Source organism: Trifolium pratense, linkage group LG7 (genome assembly GCF_020283565.1).
Source record: "Trifolium pratense cultivar HEN17-A07 linkage group LG7, ARS_RC_1.1, whole genome shotgun sequence".
NCBI lineage: Eukaryota > Viridiplantae > Streptophyta > Magnoliopsida > Fabales > Fabaceae > Trifolium > Trifolium pratense.
The window spans coordinates 10,294,418-10,313,104 of record NC_060065.1 but is presented as its reverse complement, the minus strand read 5'-3'; the positions used below and the strand labels follow the sequence as shown (position 1 = coordinate 10,313,104).

Genomic DNA, 18,687 nt, shown 5'->3' with positions numbered 1-18,687 from the left:
ATGGTGACTTTGACTTTTTTTATCATGTGATAAAATAAAAATAGTTTGTAACTTACTACTTTTCATTGACCTTTCATCAATTTGAACTTTTTATTATTTTTATAAATAAATAAATAAAAATAATTTTTTGACTAAATTTGTTATTCTATAAATGAAATTAAATAGAAAAAAGAGTGTTAACTAATTTGTGGAAGTGATGGATAAATTTTATTATGCTTGCTTTAACATAATCAAAATTCTTGGGGACGACTTTTGAGTTCATTGTTTTGAATTTTACTTGTACCTAAAATTAAATAGAGATGTTGCTAGCAATGAATAAAAAAATTAAAAATTAGCCATATATTTAATAAAAATTACAGTAATAATATATAACAATTATGTAAAAAAAGATTGAATAGGACTATGCATATAAAGCTAAATTAAAAATTATACTTGACTTGCACCAATACATACATCAGTATCCACTCAGCAACATATCATTCTTTATAACACTGTTAACGATTGAAAAACTTGAAATTGCAATGAACATTAGTGTTAATGGCGATGTTGTCTATAAAACAATATGTCTTCATCTGTGTGTTCATCTAGAAAAACAACAAATATGTTCTTTTAAAAACACAATAGATAAAAAGTTGGTAAAAAGTGATCTACTTGTTGACATTGTTTTGAGTAGCTGATAAGTTAGGAAATTATTTCTAGGTATTTGACAAAACTCACATAAGTTCTCCTTCAAATTTTCCTCACATTCTGAACATGAGCAATCAATTATGTTTTCCCTTCATGACATTAAAGAATAAATGAATATAAAAGTAACAAAACAGCAAAAGAATGTAAAAAAAAAAAACAAAAGAATGTAATAATTAAGTTTTTACTATAAAAGACAAATGAACACAAGTATTCAAAAAATCTCTACATATCTTGCTGAGATTGCTATCAATAGTACACATAGTGCACAACTTGAAGTTGAAGATGTATATGATCTCATGAGTATCATTGCAACTTGCAAGTATCAAATGTGTAGAACAAAGATGAAAAAAAATGTGATAAGTGATTTTTTTTTTGACAGTAAAATGTGATAAGTGATGGTTATAAATGGTAGAGTGAAACTGAAAATTATGCAATATTTCTTTTATTATGTTAGTTACATTTGCAAGAAGCTCTAAAGTTTAAGGAATGTAATAGTGAAAAATACTTAATGGTACGGTTATGATAATTGAAATAATGAAAGAAAAAAAATTTAGGAAAGAAACTTTCTAATCTACGCCAAACATAATAATAAACATCACAATTATCATCATCATCAATCATCAATTATCAATCATCAATATCAATCATCATCATCAATCATCAATCATCAATATATAGATAATCATCAATATATCATCATCAATCATCAATATCAATCAATCAATATATATATATATATATATATATATATATATATATATATATATATATATATATATATATATATATATATATATATATATATGGGGTTTTCTAACTTAGACCCTAGTTAGGTCTAAGTTAGCAAAGTGCACCTTTTCAATTGGACCAAAATACCCATTCTTTTAATTTTTGAAAGAATAGAGCAACAGGGGCATTTCTGTAATTTTACATAAAAAAAAAATAACAACACGCGCCCCACCTTCTTAAACAATTAATAGACGTGGATCCAGTGTCGCGCGCGTACGGAAGGACCATGGTTACAGACCGTTGATTTCCATCAGACAGCCAAGATGTGATCTCATTAAGACTGTCTGATCAATCAGACAGCCCAGATCATCCTGATCTATCAGATCATCCTGTCTGCGCCACACTAGATTATAAGCTGGAGAGAGAAAATTTTGCTTTTGAAAAAGGCAGCCACGTGTCAGCATATGAATGGGTCTGCGTGATTTTTTTCATTTTATACTTTAAACTCGATTATTTCGTCGCAAATTAATTTTTTATTTTTTATTTTTTATACCAAAATTCATAATTTTTTTTTCTCTACAAATAGAGACTTGGTTCGTTTGATTTGGACACCGAAAAAAAAACGCAATTTTTCACTACTTTAAACTCGATTATTTCGTCGTAAATTAATTTTTTATTTTTTATTTTTTATACCAAAATTCATAATTTTTTTTTTCCTACAAATAGAGACTTGGTTCCTTTGATTTGGACACCGAAATCCTTCTGAAACCATTTATATGGTAGAATGGTTTCAGAGAGTTGTAATCTGAAACCATTTTGCTGGTAGAATGGTTTCAGTAAGTTGATTATTAGTTATTTGCTTCTGAAACCATTTAGCTTGTAGAATGGTTGCACATAGTTGTATTCTGAAACCATTTTACTGGTAGAATGGTTTCAGTGAGTAATTTATTAATTGTGTTTGCGTCTGAAACCATTTATCTGGTAGAATGGTTTCAGAGAGTTGTAATCTGAAACCATTTTGCTGGTAAAATGGTTTCAGTAAGTTGATTATTAGTTATTTGCTTCTGAAACCATTTAGCTTGTAGAATGGTTTTAGAGATTTGTACTCCGAAACCATTTTTCTGGTAGAATGGTTTCAGTGAGTTGATGTAAGGTAGTGAAAAATGAGATTAAGGTAGTGAAAAATTGGGTTTTTTTTTCTGTGTCCAAATCAAACGAACCAAGTCTCTATTTGTAGAGAAAAAAAAATTATGAATTTTGGTATAAAAAATAAAAAAAAAAAATTAATTTACGACGAAATAATCGAGTTTAAAGTAGTGAAAAATTGCGTTTTTTTTTCGGTGTCCAAATCAAACGAACCAAGTCTCTATTTGTAGAGAAAAAAAAATTATGAATTTTGGTATAAAAATTAAAAAATAAAAAATTAATTTACGACGAAATAATCGAGTTTAAAGTATTAAATGGAAAAAAATTAACGCAGCCAATCATATGCTGACACGTGGCCTGCCTTTTAAAAAGGCTTTCTCTCTCCGCGTCATCCTTTCCACCACGCGCGCCTGTCGGCGCGTGTGATGCACGCGCTCGATTTTTGTCAAATGAGAAGCTGCCACGTGTCTGGGGGGGGAAAAAGAAGTGGGGGGCGCGTGTAAAATTGCAGAAAATTACAGAAATGCCCCTGTTGCTCAATTCTTTCAAAAATTAAAAACATGGGTATTTTTGTCCAACTCAAAAGGTGCACCTTGCTAACTTAGACCCAACTGGGTCTAAGTTAGCAGCCCCCTATATATATATATATATATATATATATATATATATATATATATATATATATATATATATATATATATATATATATATATATATATACATGGAAAGCAAGCTTTTTTTTTCTGATGTGTCATCTTTACAAAACTCTTATGCTTATGTGTCAACTATACAAAATTCTTATTTTTGCTTATATATTGTGCATATACACTCCCATGTTTTCTTCATGTTGTAACTCCCAAATAAATTTCTAATTAATTCATTGATAAATTGTAAAAAGAAAAGTTGAAACAGTTGCTTTATTTAATATTACAATGTAACCTATCAAAAATATTTTTTTTTTTTACACAACCTATAAAAAATCTTCTTAACCTTTCAATTCCATATAATTTTTTTTTAATATAATTATATAAATAAAATTACATTGTTAACATGTACCAAAAAAAAAATTACATTGTTAACCCAAATAATTAAACAACAAAAATCATACGGTGCACTATTTAATCACATAAATCAGAAAATTTTGTTTTGAAACTCGTGCGTTCAATGCATTGAAAGTATAAAAAGTTGTTTTCTTATCAATATTAACTTTATGTTTTATTTATATTTTTGGTATGCTTAACAAGTGCATTGTTAAACATGACCCTTATTTAAATTATTCAAATGACAACAAAATATCCAAACTAAAAAACAATTTGCTCAAGCCACTATGTTTGGTCTAGTGGTAAGGGGTTTGAGTAGTACGTTATAGGTCCTGTGTTCGACCCCCAGCTCATTGTAAACACAAAAAAAAATTGCTCAAAAAGAGCGGCCTTTAGGTTAAGTTCATCGAGAAAAAGACTAGCAACTTTAAGAATACCGGCTCCATTAAATAGATTTCGTTCATCTCCACCAATATCCTACATTTTTATTGTATGTCTTACTCTTTTTTTTTTTTTTAAATAACCGGAAAAAAAAATCTCTTTTTTTTTTTGTGTTTGGCGTACATAATGGGTATCCATCAATGCTTTAAAACCCGGACCGGTGATCGACCCGGCCAAGACACTGGGTCATTGGTTCACTGGTCGGACCAGTGGGTCACTGGTCGGACCAGTGGGTCACTGGTCAGACCGCATGACTATTGGCCCGGCTTATAATAAAAATTTAAATATATTAACTTCAATTTCATAAAATAAAATTTAATAAAAAACATTTCCTTTGAAACTTGTTTTCAATAAAATTTCATGTATTTAAAAGAAAAAACACGATTATGCTATAATAATATTTTAAATAAATTAAAATATTTTATTGACTAAATTAAAATATTATTATATCATAATTTTGTTAGAAAAACATAACAATATATTAGGTTATAATAAAACGATGAATATATATATATGTATGAAAATCAAATTTAAAATAACAAGGAAAAAAAATGATCAATGCATTTATTAATACATGTCATGGTGTTTCTTAAATAATATTAAATATAATTCAATGATATAAATTATCACATAAATTCATGTGGCCAAGTGGTTCTAGTCATGCTTTCCTTTGTAAAAGGTTTGAGTTCGATTCCCATGTGTAACATATTTGAAATTTTTTTGAAATTAATGTTTATTCTCTCTCCAAAACCGGTTCGGTTCGCGGGTGGGTTTCAACGGTTACCGGTTCAACCGATGAACCGGCCGGTTCAAGGCGGGTTACTGCGGGTCATTTGCAAAACCGGTTCTGCAACTTATCAGGACCGTTCATGCTACCGGTTCCCGGTCGGACCGGTCAGACCGGCCGGTCCGGTCCGGTTTTTAAAACTATGGTATCCATTGTGTACCTTGTGTGAGGAAAAAACAATTAAAAATATTGGTACGGTTTCGGTGCGTATCATGGTGTACCAGGTACGTATCATTACCTGATACGTACCCGATATCGATACTCTCCTTCAAATAGAGTACCCATGCTTCATAGACAACAATCGTCTTTAGGATATCACGTACCAGGAGTATTCTCACAGGCATACATTTATGCAACATTTAGAAGCATTCATGTTAAATTTTATCCTGCATTAGCCATGGCTTGATCAATTTAATATGCTTCATACTACAAACTAACGAAGATCAATTCTGCCAAACTACACTAAACCAAATACCAAGACAAGACACTTTGTCGCCTGACAACAAAGTCGTCTAAAACTGTCGTCTAATTAAACTGGTGGACTTCATATAATCATACAACAATTAAGAGGGAATGATTTCAAACTTACCCCGATTGTATTAACTTACTTTTGAGCTTATACAAATAGTTTATGCAATTTTTATGTATTATTATCTATGAAGCACGGACTCCGACACGGACATCCCGACACGACACGGACACCGTGACACCGCTAATGTAAAAAATATAGGACATCACACCGCTACATATTTATCAAACATATAAATTGAGAATCTATATACATTTAAATCTAATTTGAGCAAATTATTTCTTAAAAAAAGTTTTAAAATAAGATATGATAGTATTAGTATTTTACCTTTATTTATCCATTTACTATCGAAAAAACTAAAAATATTATAATCAAAATGTAATGCATTCAATCCCTCATTGATCAATATTGTTGTTTCGACATATCTTTAACTCTTGTAGATATGTGTCTAAGGAGAGCATAAGTAAAAATAAAAAATAAAAAATTTGGGACACTTTTTCGACACGGGTCGTACGAGTGTCTTACGGGTGTCGGACACCGATAAAAGGAGTGTCAAAGTAAAGGAAAAATTGAGTTTTTCCCGACACCGCTATGAGCTATCCGACACGTGTCGTACGAGTGTGATACGAGTGTTGGACACAGACAGGGACGGAGGGAGGTAGTGTGTTGTGTGGGCACTTGCCTGCACAACTTTTTTAGATTTTTTTTTTATATACTAGTATTAGTATATTGAGTGTTGATATTTTGAGTAGTCTCATCCATCACCAATTGAAAGTAAACTCATTTCAACCCATCACACACAATACATATAAAAGACAATTAAAAATTTAGTTTTTCAATTCTTGGTAAAAATATGATCCATATTCCTATAAACCATCAAATTAGTCCCTAATTTTATAGGATACTTTTAAATATGTCTTGGAGATTATTAATATTTAAAATAGGTCTTCGGCTCTATTAAATTGACAAATTGTTCTTATATTTAACTACTTACTATCACTTAGATATCTATATATTTTTTTGGTCAGATAATCTAATGGTTAGAAATTTCACCCTTAGTATGGATAAGTGGGGTGTCCGAGGTTCGAACCCCGGTCCTGCATATAAAATTCGACGTTCCTACCAACTAAGTTAAGATATCTATATTTTAACAACTTACTATCAATACGGTCTATTAATTTAACCACTTACTATCAATGTAGTCTATAAGATATTCTCCAAAAGAGTAATATGAATAAAGTAAAGTTTGAAAGAGTGAGAAACCTTTTTAAATTATTAATAATCTCATAGACCTACTTAAAAGCATCTTACAAAGTCACGAACGAATTTGTTTATTATTGTAATGAGAATTAACATATATATTATTACCTTGTTGAACATATATTTGTGTTAATTGTGAAAACTTCATTTAGAGTTTGATAATTGAAAGTATTGCATATGATGTGTTCTATATATAATATGTGTTATATGATCATAGTTTTAATTTGGTAAAAAAATTCTAACACTAAGCAATAAAAATATTTTTCAAAAAAAAATCATGTTCACAACTCTCATCAATTTTTAATCCTTAAAACACTTGATCAATATGAAAGTATAAAATTTGTGCGGTCCATCTATAAAAATAGATTTTTGAGAGTATACATTTAATACTACAAACTTATATATTTGGTGCCCCCGTTATAAAAAATTCCTGGCTCCGTCACTGGACACAGACACGTGTCAGACACCGCGACACGCCTAATCATAAATATGTCCGTGCTTCATAGATTATTATAAGGCACTGGTAGCACACTGCACACATGAAACCACAACCTGTCTGTGTTAATATCAAAATTCCAAAACAGCCCACGTGAAACGAAGCTAAGATCTATTAACAAAACAGCCCATTATCAAAATTCCAAAACCTACAAGAACTTGGAAAGTAATCCTGCAGATGAAGTACTTCTTTTTATTGAATGCACTATAAAATAATCCATACTGACTGCACATATGACCAGAACATTGGAGGGGAAGTTATGTGTAATTGCAGCAATAACAAATAGAAAATACAGAAACAAAAAAAAAATGCAATTTTCAACATTGTATCAGTGGCAGCCAGAGTTGCATCATCAGTATCGAAAAGAAGTGCTACAAAATATAAAATATATGCATCACTAGAGTGGATTAAAGGATCTAACCTGAATAAGCTCTTCAATCGCATCCTCCATTGAAATTAGGGAGGGGTGTTCAAAAATTCAATTAACTGAACCAAAATGTAATTCGAATTGCACTGAACCATATTTTAAATTGAATTATTTAATTCAGTCGCTATACATGAGGCAATGGCGACATTGGGAATGTCGCTACGTCAGTTTGTGTCCCCTGAGGGGTATTACGGGAAATAAGTTTGAGAGGGGGTATTACGGGAAATAAGAGGGGCCTAGGAGTATATTTTGAGAAAAAAATCTTAACTAAACCAAACTGTAATTCGAATTGCACTGAACCATATTTTAAATTGAACTATTTAATTCAGTTTTGAACTGAACCACTCTTAAAAAACAGTTACAATTCAATGTATAACCGGTTGAGAACCAGTTTGAATTTATGAACTGAATTTTATTAAAAAAAATAAATTATCTTTTTTTTAAGTTTTATCAATATTTTCACTTTTTATCAATTTTTTTATTTCTCCCAAATTGAAAAAAATTTCCCGTAAATGATCAAAAAAAAATTTCCGAAAAAGAATCAAAACTTCTTTCCAAAAAAAATCAGGAATTTTTTTCGAATAAAATATTGAAAAAAACTTTGGAATTGTTTTTATCTAAAATCGAAACTTTTTTCCAAAAAAAATCAGGAACTTTTTTATCGAAAAAATAATAATCGAATTTTTTTTCTTCAAAAAAAGATAAAAAAAAAAAAAAAATTCCTACCCTCACAGATGAAAATTAATTATTCGTGTGCAAGAAGAAGATATGGGCTGTTTTGGTAGACCCCACCCTCACCACATGCCGGTCGCCGGTATCATTTTGATTTTTGGGAATCTCTTCAGGTTTGGGTTCTTATCTTCATTCGGCGGAGCATGATTTATATATCAATCATGGTTGCTATGAGCCAAGGAAGCTAGTCATGAGCATATGGAAATTCCTTAGGGGAGTATCATTTAGCTTCTCTAAATCCACTCTTGAATCTGCGAGGCATCCTAATAGCTTCTCATTCCAGTTATCTAAAAACATTCAATCACAACAAAAATTCAATCTTCAATTTCCAATTCTAAAAACAAAAAAAAAAACAAAAAATTGACACAAACACAATACTCAAAAACCTAAAAAACCTTGATAAGCACATGTTGGGCAAGGACTCTTCTGGAGATGGAAACTGCGACAACCACACCTAACACAGAGCGTGTGAGTCTTGTTCCTTCTCGTACGGAAACTACTCATTCCCTTACCCTGCAATTATCATTCAAGAATTCAAGTTTAGAAACAGTAGAAAACAAATATTGCAATGAAATTAGACAATAACAATATTCATTGTTGTTTATCATCTTTCATCTAGATTTTCTTCCAAATCCAGGAAAAGATGAAAAACTATTTGAAAAAGAACAAAAGAATAGCATACAACATCCCTTTTTGTGTTCTAAATTGTTCCAAATCCCTTAACCATGGCTCTTTGATCCTTGTAGCTCATATGCAAGATGAAACTCAATCTTAGGCTTGATTAAAAGGCATGAATTTGAGAAATTGCAGCGAGATTTATAACCTAAAAAACTCGCAAATCACAAACAAATCAAAGAAATTTTTTTATGAAAACACAAAAACTAAAAAAGGGGTTCATTCTAGTAAAATCAAATTAGAATCACACTAATAACAGAAAAATCAAAACTATTAAAGCTAATCTATTAAAGCGATCGTTTCCTAAGGCAAACCACCTGATTCAACAGCCGTACCGCGTTGTTTCGCAAGCCTAAAATTATCCATTTGCGCCGTTTGTGTATCCAAACCCGCAGCCCTCAAAAAACACCATTTTGACAGCTTCAGCCCTCAACTTCAGAAACATGTTCAGACATCAATACTGATACAAAAATAGTGAAACTTGTACCCAAAATGACGGAAATTTCGTTAGAGCTCCATAGCAACAAACGAAATTTAAATCGGATCTACGAGGAGAGAGTACTGACCGTTTTAGTGAAGCTCTGTCTAGGAACACGAGTTTCACCAATCTTCTTCTAAATTGCTCAAAATCCTTTAACCATGGCTCCTTGATCCTTGAAGATCATATGCCAGATGAAACTCAATCTTAGGCTTGACTAAAAAACTCACAAAATCACAAACAAATCAAAGTAAAAAAATTATGAAAACACAAAAAATTGAAAAGGGGGTTCATTCTAGTAAAATCAATTTAGAATCACACTAATAACAGAAAAATCAAAACTATTAAAGCTAATCTATTAAAGTGATCGTTTCCTAAGGGAACCCACCTGATTCAACAGCCGTACTGCGTTGTTTCGCAAGCCTAAAATCATACATTTGCGCCGTTTTGTACCCAAACCCGCAGCCCTTAAAACACCATTTTGACAGCTTCAGCCCACAAATTCAGAAGCATGTTCAGACATCAATACTGATCCAAAAATAGTGAAACATGTACCCAAAATGACGGGAATTTCGTTAGCTTTTCATAGCAACAAACGCAATTTAAATCGGAGCTACGAGAAGATAGTACTGACCGTTTTAGTGAAGCCCTGTCTAGGAAGATGAGTTTCACCAATCTTCTTCTAAATTGCTCCAAATCCCTTAACCATGGCTCCTTGATCCTTGAAGCTCATATGCAAGATATAACTCAATCTTAGGCTTGATTAAAAGACACGAATTTGAGAAGGAATTGAGAGATTGGTTTGATGTTTACCTTCCTTGAAAGCCAAGACTCAAGGATTACAAATCTACACTTGCATGTGAACTTTGAGTTGATCTTGATTTGGATTTGCTAGATGATGATGATACTGATGTGAGAGATGAGAGCATAAGGATGAGATGGGGAGGTCAGAGAGAAAGAGAGATTGAGGATAGAGAGATGAAAGTGTGAGGATGGTGAGACAACACAGTACGTATGAGAAAGTACGAGAGAAGAAAGAGAAAGAAACTTGGAGCTCTCCAATTGGTGCTAGTAGAGGTCCAATAAAATTGACGCAGACTCAATGATTACAACCATATGATATCACACATGACATAAGGCATTAGGGTTTTGAAGGGGGAATTAGGATTTGGGTTGGGAAAGCTCATCATCTTTTAGTATATATAGATATAGATATAGATTCTAAAAAAAAATTACCTTTACCAATTAGTACCACCTTCCAAACTTGCTTCTGCTGAGATTAATTAGCTCTCTCTTTTTCACAGTACGCGGGAAGGAAACAAACATACACAGTAAGCACTAGCTACATATTGATTAATATACATTCTCATGCCTTCTTGTTTTATCATTCATTCACAACATGCATTTGTTTTCTTTTTACGAACCAGTATCATGCATTGAAGATCTAATGAATATACTATTTTTGTTTTTTCTAAACTACTCTTTCATAATTTGGGTATTTACATTATAATCAATGATATGCATGTATATGAAATAAAAATCGGTTACAAGTTAGTTATGAGTACCGCATGTAATACTACTTGTGTGGCTTGCTCTCATTGATTGTTGGCCAAATACCCCCAAATTATCAAGGGGTAAAGTAGTCCTCACAATTTTTTATCACCATTGCATGCATGTTTTTGTTTCGTTTTCGGTTTTCCTTTTATTTGTTTGTGATTGAAATTTGAAACTTCTGTTTTTTTTTTTTTGGAGTAATGTATTGATGGTTGATTATGTTGATTTTTCTTATTGTAAGCTTCTTTTATGTTTTCCAGGATTTGAAATAGTTTTTGTGTAGTTCAATAACGGTTGTTTAAGGTTTCTAACATGTTAACCTATAGCCGACGAGCTAAGAGGCCTTCTGATAACAACAATTCCTTGGACACTTCGTTTAAGAAATCAAAGTACACAGTTGGTATATGGTGTTCCATTTTGATGAACATGAAGAGAGAACTTGGATTAATTGAAAAATCGACTGAGGAATGCGAAGAAAAGAGGAGAAGGAATTGCAATCCCTTGAGAGGTATATTGAGGAATGCTCCAAATAGCTTCTAAATAAGAAAAACCAAGCTAATTTTGGTAGAAGAATCTACCAATATTATGAGGAAATGCAGAGGAAAATTAAAGAATGTGTCAAAGATCTTGAAGAAAAGGAAGCACAGGTCTGTTTAAATGACAATTTAATTGAAAAGCACAGGAATGAGCTCAGGGAAAATAATGTACAACTTCGTGAAGTCACCAAAAACAACGGACAGAAGGAAGCGGAGTTGGAGACTCTCTCACAAAAAATTGCTGAATGTACTAAGGAAATTAAGACCAAAGAGGAAGAGTTTGATGCTTTGAAATATTTGTTAATGGTAAATTAGAAGAACTGCGATAAGAAAGGAACAAGTTAGAAAATGCAATGTCAAAGAGGTATTATCAAGATGCTCAAATGATGGACTTCGAGTCAACAAATAACCAATTTGATGGAAGAGCAAAGGAGTTGGAGTTAAAAGATAAGCAGCTTGAAGGCCGAGTGAAGGAGTTTGAATCAAAATAGGAGGAATTTGAAGGTCGTGTGAAGGAGTTTGAATTAAAGCAGGAGGAATTTAAAGGCCAGCTGAAGGAACTTGAAATAAAAAAGAAGCATTTTGAAAGCAAAGTGAAGGAGCTCGAATCAATAGAGAAGCTATTTGAAAGACTAGTAAATGAGCTTGAATTAGAAAAGAAGTATTGTGAATACCAAAAAACGAAGGAGATCTATTGAAAAGAGCTGGTGAAGGAGTTTAAATCTAAAGAGGAGAGATTTCAAGGGCAAGTAAAGGAGCTGGAATCCAAAAAGAAGCATCTTGAAGGTCGGGTAATGGAGTTTAATTCTAAAGAGGAGAAATTTCAAGGGCAAGTAAAGGAGCTGGAATCGAAAAAGAAGCATCTTGAAAAGCAAGTGAATGAACTCAGATCAAAAGAGCAACAGCTTGAAGCTCGAGTAAAAGAATTTGAAATAAAAGAGCACGAATTTAAAGGCCAATTGAAGGAGCTTGAATCAGATAAGAAGCATTTCGAAAGTCAATTAAAGGATCTCAACTTAAAAGAATATCAACTTGAATGCCGAGTGAAGGAGTTTGAATCAAAAGAGATAAACTTTGATGAAGAGGTGAAGAAGCTCGCTACAAAAATGAATGATTTTGAAAGCGAAGAGAAAGAGCTCGGATCAAAATTGAATCAATATCAAGGACAAGTGAAGGAGTTTCAATCAAAGGAGAAGGTATTTAAAAGCCAAGTGAGAGAGTTTGAATCAAAAGAGAAGGACTTTCAAGACCGAGTAAGGGAGTTTGAATCAAAATAACAGGAATTTAAATGCCGAGTGAGAGAGTTTGAACTGATTCAGTTGGAACTGCAAGTGAAAGAGCTGAAGTCCAAAGGGAATCAATTTGAAAGACAACTGAAGGAACTTGACTTAAGAGACAATCAATATGAAACATTAATAAAATCATTTGAAGAGGAAATGGAATCAGGTAAATGTTCTTCATCATCTAGTTTAATGTAACAATTTCATTTCAACCTGATATGAGGATATCGTCTGTTATACTTACTTCTTATATAAAATAAAATGATTTTCGCTTTCATCCATGCATTCCAATCTAGGAGAGAGTTTACATTCTTTCATATTAATTCTATTTCTTAAATCCCTATTGTCATATTGATTTATGTCATCTGTCATCTTTCACAGATGATCAACTTGTTAAACAACGGTGAACATATAGAAATAAAGAAGAAGAATAACAAAGGAGAAGAGAACACCCTTTAGGTTAGGGTTTCTATCATATGAGCAAAGCTTAATGAAACAATAGTACAATAGAGTATATAAACTAGAAATTAGAAAAGACTAAACTACCCTGTATAATAATAATAATAATAATATAATTATTATCTAATATCTCCCCTCAAACTCACGATGCATTAACAGAGAGCATCGAGAGTTTGTCAATCAAGAAATGAAAACGTTTAATAGAATGTGTCTTCGTGAACAAATCAGCAATCTGCAAGGAAGAAGAAATAAACGGCAAAGTAATGGTGCCATGCTGAAGATGGTGACGTGTGAAGTGACAATCAATCTCAATATGTTTGGTACGTTCATGGAAGACCGAGTTGTGGGCAATTTGAATTGCACTCTTGTTATCACAATACATAGGAGTTGGTTGAGAAAGAGAGATACCCATATCAGAAAGTAGCCAATGCAACCAAACTATTTCAGTGGTGGTGGATGCCATAGCACGATACTCAGCTTCTGTAGAAGAGCGGGAGACAATGTCCTGTTTTTTACTCTTCCAAGAGATGAGAGACTCTCCAAGAAAAATACAAAACCCTGTGGTAGATTTGCGGTCAATAGGATCACCAGCCCAATCAGCATCAGAGTAAGCACATAACTCCAAGGAAGAAGATGAGGGGAATAAAAGGCTCTGAAACTGAGTTCCCCGAAGATAACGCAAAATACGAAGCACGGCTGCCCAATGTACTGTAGTGGGAGAAACAACAAACTGACTAACAACATGCACTGCATAAGCAATATCAGGTCTAGTAATAGTAAGATACACCAAGCTTCCAACCAAGGTACGATATAAAGTGGGGTCTGCTAGAGGAACCCCATCAGAGGGAGCATATTTCACATTCAGCTCAAGCGGACTATCTATTGCTCGATTATCAGAGAGGCGAGCTTGTTCTAGAATGTTGGCAATGTACTTGCTTTGAGATAGAAGATAACCTTTACGAGAGTATGCAACTTTAATCCCCAAAAAATATCGAAGAGGGCCTAAATCCTTCATCTCAAATCTTTCAGCTAACTATAATTTTACCTCATCAATTCCATCAACATCATCACCTGTAATAATCATATCATCAACATATAAAGATAGTATGATACGTCCATGAGAAGTTGTCCTGACAAATAAAGCAGAATCATAATCACTAGAGCGAAATCCAAGAGATGAAATCACAGTTGAGAACTTTTCAAACCAAGCTCGCGGAGCTTGTTTCAAACCATATAAAGCTTTCTTCAACTTACAAACTTCCCCCTGCTTATGAAAAACACCTGATGGAGGTACCATATAAACTTCTTCTTTAAGATCACCATTTAAAAAAGCATTTTTAACGTCCAATTGAGATATATGCCACTGACGAATAGACGCAACAGCAATAAGAGTGCGAATGGTAGTCATCTTGGCCACAGGAGCAAATGTTTCTTCATAATCCATACCATATTGTTGAGAGAATCCCTTAGCCACAAGACGGGCTTTGTAACGCTCAACCGACCCATCAGATTTGGTTTTAATCTTATATACCCAACGAGACCCAATAGCACGTTTTCCTGGTGGAAGAGGTACTAAGTCCCAAGTATTTGTCTTGTGCAAAGCAGCAAGTTCCTCTGCCATAGCCTTTTGCCAAAGAGGATCAAGAATAGCTTCTTTATAGGAGGACGGTTCAGACAAACTATGAAAGAGAGGTTAGAAAAGAAGCAAAAGTAGCAGAATAATTTGAATAAACAAAATCAGGCAATCGAGTAGACTTACGTTCACGAAGAGGGTAACGAGGAGGTGGGGGAGGTGGTGGTGGAGGAGGAGGTGTAGGAGGGACAACAGTCATAGGAGGTTGTTGAGTAGCCATTAGGATTTAGGACAGAAGGGACATCTGCATCTGGAGTAGCACTAATATCATCGCTACAGTTCTCAAAATTACAGTCATGAAATATATCATTATCAATACAAAAAGGATCAATATTAGTTAGTTCAGACCTGCTAGGAGTATGAGAATCCGAGGAAAGAGAGTAATATGGAATATGCTCAAGAAACACAACATGACGAGAAACATACAATTTGTCACTTGAAGGATCATAACAGCGATAACCCTTTTGACCAGCTCCATAACCAAGAAAAACACATATTGTAGAACGAGGAGACAATTTATTACGTTCTACTTGAGGACGAAGTACAAAGCAAGTAGAACTAAAGACCTTCAAAGAAGAATAATCAGGACAAGAACCATACAATTTTTCAAAGGGAGACAAACCTGAGGTGACAAATGATGGAATTCTATTAATGGCATGAACGGCGGTGAGAATTGCTTCGCCCCAAAATTCACGTGGAACAGAAGCACACAAGAGGTGTTTGTGTCTTTTAAAGAAACTTCGGGGGAGGTCAGTGTATTTTCCCCTTATTATTATTATTATTAATGAAGAAAATGTTAACTAGTGGTCATGAAATACTCTTTTTTTTTTTTTGACAATCTCTTGAAATGCTAGTTATAGTTAATGAACTAAATAGTAAATATGGTGACATGCATTAAAAAACACTAAATATGGTAAATTGACATTTGTGTATGTTACTTTTCTAAAGTATAAATAATGTTTGTATCAATATAAAAATTATTTATTATTTTACACTTTTACTTTTTGTTTTTTGATGGAGCATAGCTGTTCTAATTTCATTGTGTGTTAAGTATAACTAGGGGTAAACCCGCACGAGTTCGATTAAAATACATAATTAAAATATTTTTATAAATGAAAAATAATAATTATAATAAGTCTAATCACACATTCGATTAAAATGCATAGTTAAATGATAGAAACTTTTACATTATGATTATATTCAATATTATATATGTGTAAAAACAAAAAAAGTTGTTCAGAATTAAAATATTTTTTATTGAAAGGATGTATCATATTTTATTTTAATAGTATAATCGTATAAGATCTTAGTTTTCTTTATATGAGTTGCAATTTCAGTCAAAAGTCACTTTTATTTTTTATTTTTAATGTATCTCTTATTTATTTATTTTCAATAAGAGTTGGTGGTCATACATACTTATATACTTGGTGAAAATATTACTCATGAGAAATGTTGAACTAAGAAGTATGAGAAATGAGAAATGGTGACTTTTACTTTGTTTATCACGTGATCTCATGTTCCGAAAATTACCTATCAAATAGCAACGTTACTGCTTACTCCCTTCTATGCAATTTAAGATGTCAAATAACTTATCTACTTATTCCCCTCTCGTTCTCTTGAAGTTTCTTCTCAATTACTCACTTGGTCGAATTTTATCCCGACTTTATTAGTCTTGTTTCTTCTCGATTTTTTTATTGAAAGGATGTACCATATCCCAACTTTATTAGTCTATTGTTTCTTCTCGATTTTTTATTGAAAGGATGTACCATATTTTATTTTAATAGTGTAATCGTATAAGATCTTAGTGTTCTTTATATGAGTTGCAATTTTAATCACAAGTCACTTTGCTTTTTTATTTTTAATTTTCCGTTATTTATTTATTTTCAATAAGAGTTTGGGGTCATACATACTTATACTTGGTGAAAATATTGCTCATGAGAAATGTTAAACTAAGAAGTATGAGAAATGGTGACTTTGACTTTTGTTTATCATGTGATAAAATAAAAATAGTTTGTGACTTACGACTTTTCATTGACATTTCATCAATTTGAACTTTTTATTATTTTTATAAATAAATAAATAAAAATAATTTTTTGACTAAATTTGTTATTCTATAAATGAAATTAAATAGAAAAAAGAGTGTTAACTAATTTGTGGAAGTGATGGATAAATTTTAGTATGCTTGGTTTAACATAATCAAAATTCTTGGGGACGACTTTTGAGTTCCTTGTTTTGAAGTTTACTTGTACCTAAAATTAAATAGAGATGTTGCTAGCAATGAATAAAAAATTTAAAAATTAGCCATATATTTAATAAAAATTACAGTAATAATATATAATAATTATGTAAAAAAAGATTGAATAGGACTATATGCATATAAAACTAAATTAAAAATTATACTTGACTTGCACCAATACATACACCATTCTCCACTCGGCAACATATCATTCTTTATAACACTGTTAACGATTGAAAAACATGAAATTGCAATGAACATAGCGATGTTGTCCATAAAATAACATTTGTGTGTTGATGTATAAAAACAACAAATATGTTCTTTTAAAAACACAATAGATAAAAAGTTGGTAAAAAGTGATCTACTTGTTGACATTGTTTTGAGTAGCTGATAAGTTAGGAAATTATTTCTAGGGATTTGACAAAACTCACCTAAGTTCTCCTTCAAAATCTTTCTCACATTCCGAACATGAGCAATCAATTATGTTTTCACTTCATGACATTAAAGAAAAAATGAATATAAAAGTAACAAAACAACAAAAGAATATAAAAACAAAAAAAAAACAAAAGAACGTAATAATTAAGTTTTTACTATAAAGATTAAATTAGTTAAAAGGTCCCTTAAAGAAATTTTAGGTTTCACAATGGTCCCTTAAATTGGTCCCTTAAAGACATATCCGTTGATCACAATGGTCCCTTCCGTCTAATTTTCACTGAAAACGTTAAGTTGTGATGATGTGGCAAATCATTTTCCAAAAAAAAAGAAAAAACAAAGGAAAAGTTTTTTTTTTTCCAGATCTCATCTTCACCATTTCCTTCATCTTCTTCTTATGTTGATTTGTTGTCGTTGCTGTTTCCCACACCTAATTACTATGTTATCTCCCCTAATTCCCAAATCCTTGTTCCTTCTTCCTCTTCAATTGAAATCAGGAGAGAATCAAGGCACACAAAATCCTTGTTCCTTTCTTATTCTCTTCAATTAAGGTTGTTATTATTGTTGCCTTGTTGGGTAGATTTTTTCATTTTGGTTTAAAACCCATAATTTTATTTTGGTAAGAAAAACCCAGAAATTCGAAGAAATGATGAACATCCAATATTAAATTTTAATAAAAAGTATTTTGTTTTGGTTTGTATACCATTACCTTTAATTTGTTGCAAATTTGAAAATGTTGAAGTTGCAAATCTTGATTTGTTTGATGAATTTATGAGAACATGATGAGGAAGATGAAGAACAAGGTAAATGAGTAAATGAAGAAGATGAAGAAATAGAGAGAAAAATTATTTGGTAATGGTGCACCGTTAGATATGGTGGACATTCAAAATTCAATGGCTATTGTTTTTCAATAAGATCAAACGGTTTAAATTAAGAGATTTATTGAGATCTATGGTGCACCAAATGTAATGTTAGTCCACCTAATACATTTTGTGTTAAAAACTAATGGAAGGGACCATTGTGATTAACAAATATGTCTTTAAGGGACTAATTCAGACTTTTTTTCTCTTTAAGAGACCATTATGAAACCTAAAATGTCTTTAAGAGACCATTTAACTAATTTAGCCTAC

At 32.0% G+C, this 18,687-nt stretch overlaps 2 protein-coding genes and 1 long non-coding RNA gene across 5 annotated transcripts; 1 reads left to right on the top strand and 2 right to left on the bottom strand.

Annotated features, from left to right (window-relative positions):
* Positions 1–8,496: 8,496 nt before the first annotated feature.
* Positions 8,497–9,869, bottom strand: LOC123896876. 3 transcript variants are annotated; one of them, XR_006804661.1, is made up of 3 exons: positions 9,816–9,869; positions 8,670–9,097; positions 8,497–8,561 (listed from the first exon to the last, which is right to left on the bottom strand). It is a non-coding gene; the product is annotated as an uncharacterized LOC123896876 (long non-coding RNA). The 3 variants fall into 3 exon arrangements; XR_006804659.1 differs by lacking the exon at positions 9,816–9,869 and adding an exon at positions 9,267–9,353; XR_006804660.1 differs by lacking the exon at positions 9,816–9,869 and adding an exon at positions 9,285–9,353.
* A 1,989-nt stretch (positions 9,870–11,858) lies between these two features.
* On the top strand, positions 11,859–12,957 carry LOC123896875 (dynein regulatory complex subunit 4-like). The gene has a single exon (XM_045947289.1). The coding sequence runs from the start codon at positions 12,312–12,314 to the stop codon at positions 12,792–12,794; it is 483 nt and encodes a 160-aa protein (XP_045803245.1). The 5' UTR covers positions 11,859–12,311; the 3' UTR covers positions 12,795–12,957.
* Positions 12,958–13,398: 441 nt separating this feature from the next.
* Positions 13,399–14,271, bottom strand: LOC123895825 (uncharacterized mitochondrial protein AtMg00810-like). Its single transcript, XM_045946304.1, has one exon. The coding sequence runs from the start codon at positions 14,269–14,271 to the stop codon at positions 13,399–13,401; it is 873 nt and encodes a 290-aa protein (XP_045802260.1).
* Between the last annotated feature and the right edge of the window lie 4,416 nt (positions 14,272–18,687).

Excerpts from the sequence above, each read along its gene's own strand:
- LOC123896875 (XM_045947289.1), top strand. The coding sequence starts at position 12,312 with ATGGAGTTTAATTCTAAAGAGGAGAAATTTCAAGGGCAAGTAAAGGAG.
- LOC123895825 (XM_045946304.1), bottom strand. The coding sequence starts at position 14,271 with ATGAAGGATTTAGGCCCTCTTCGATATTTTTTGGGGATTAAAGTTGCA.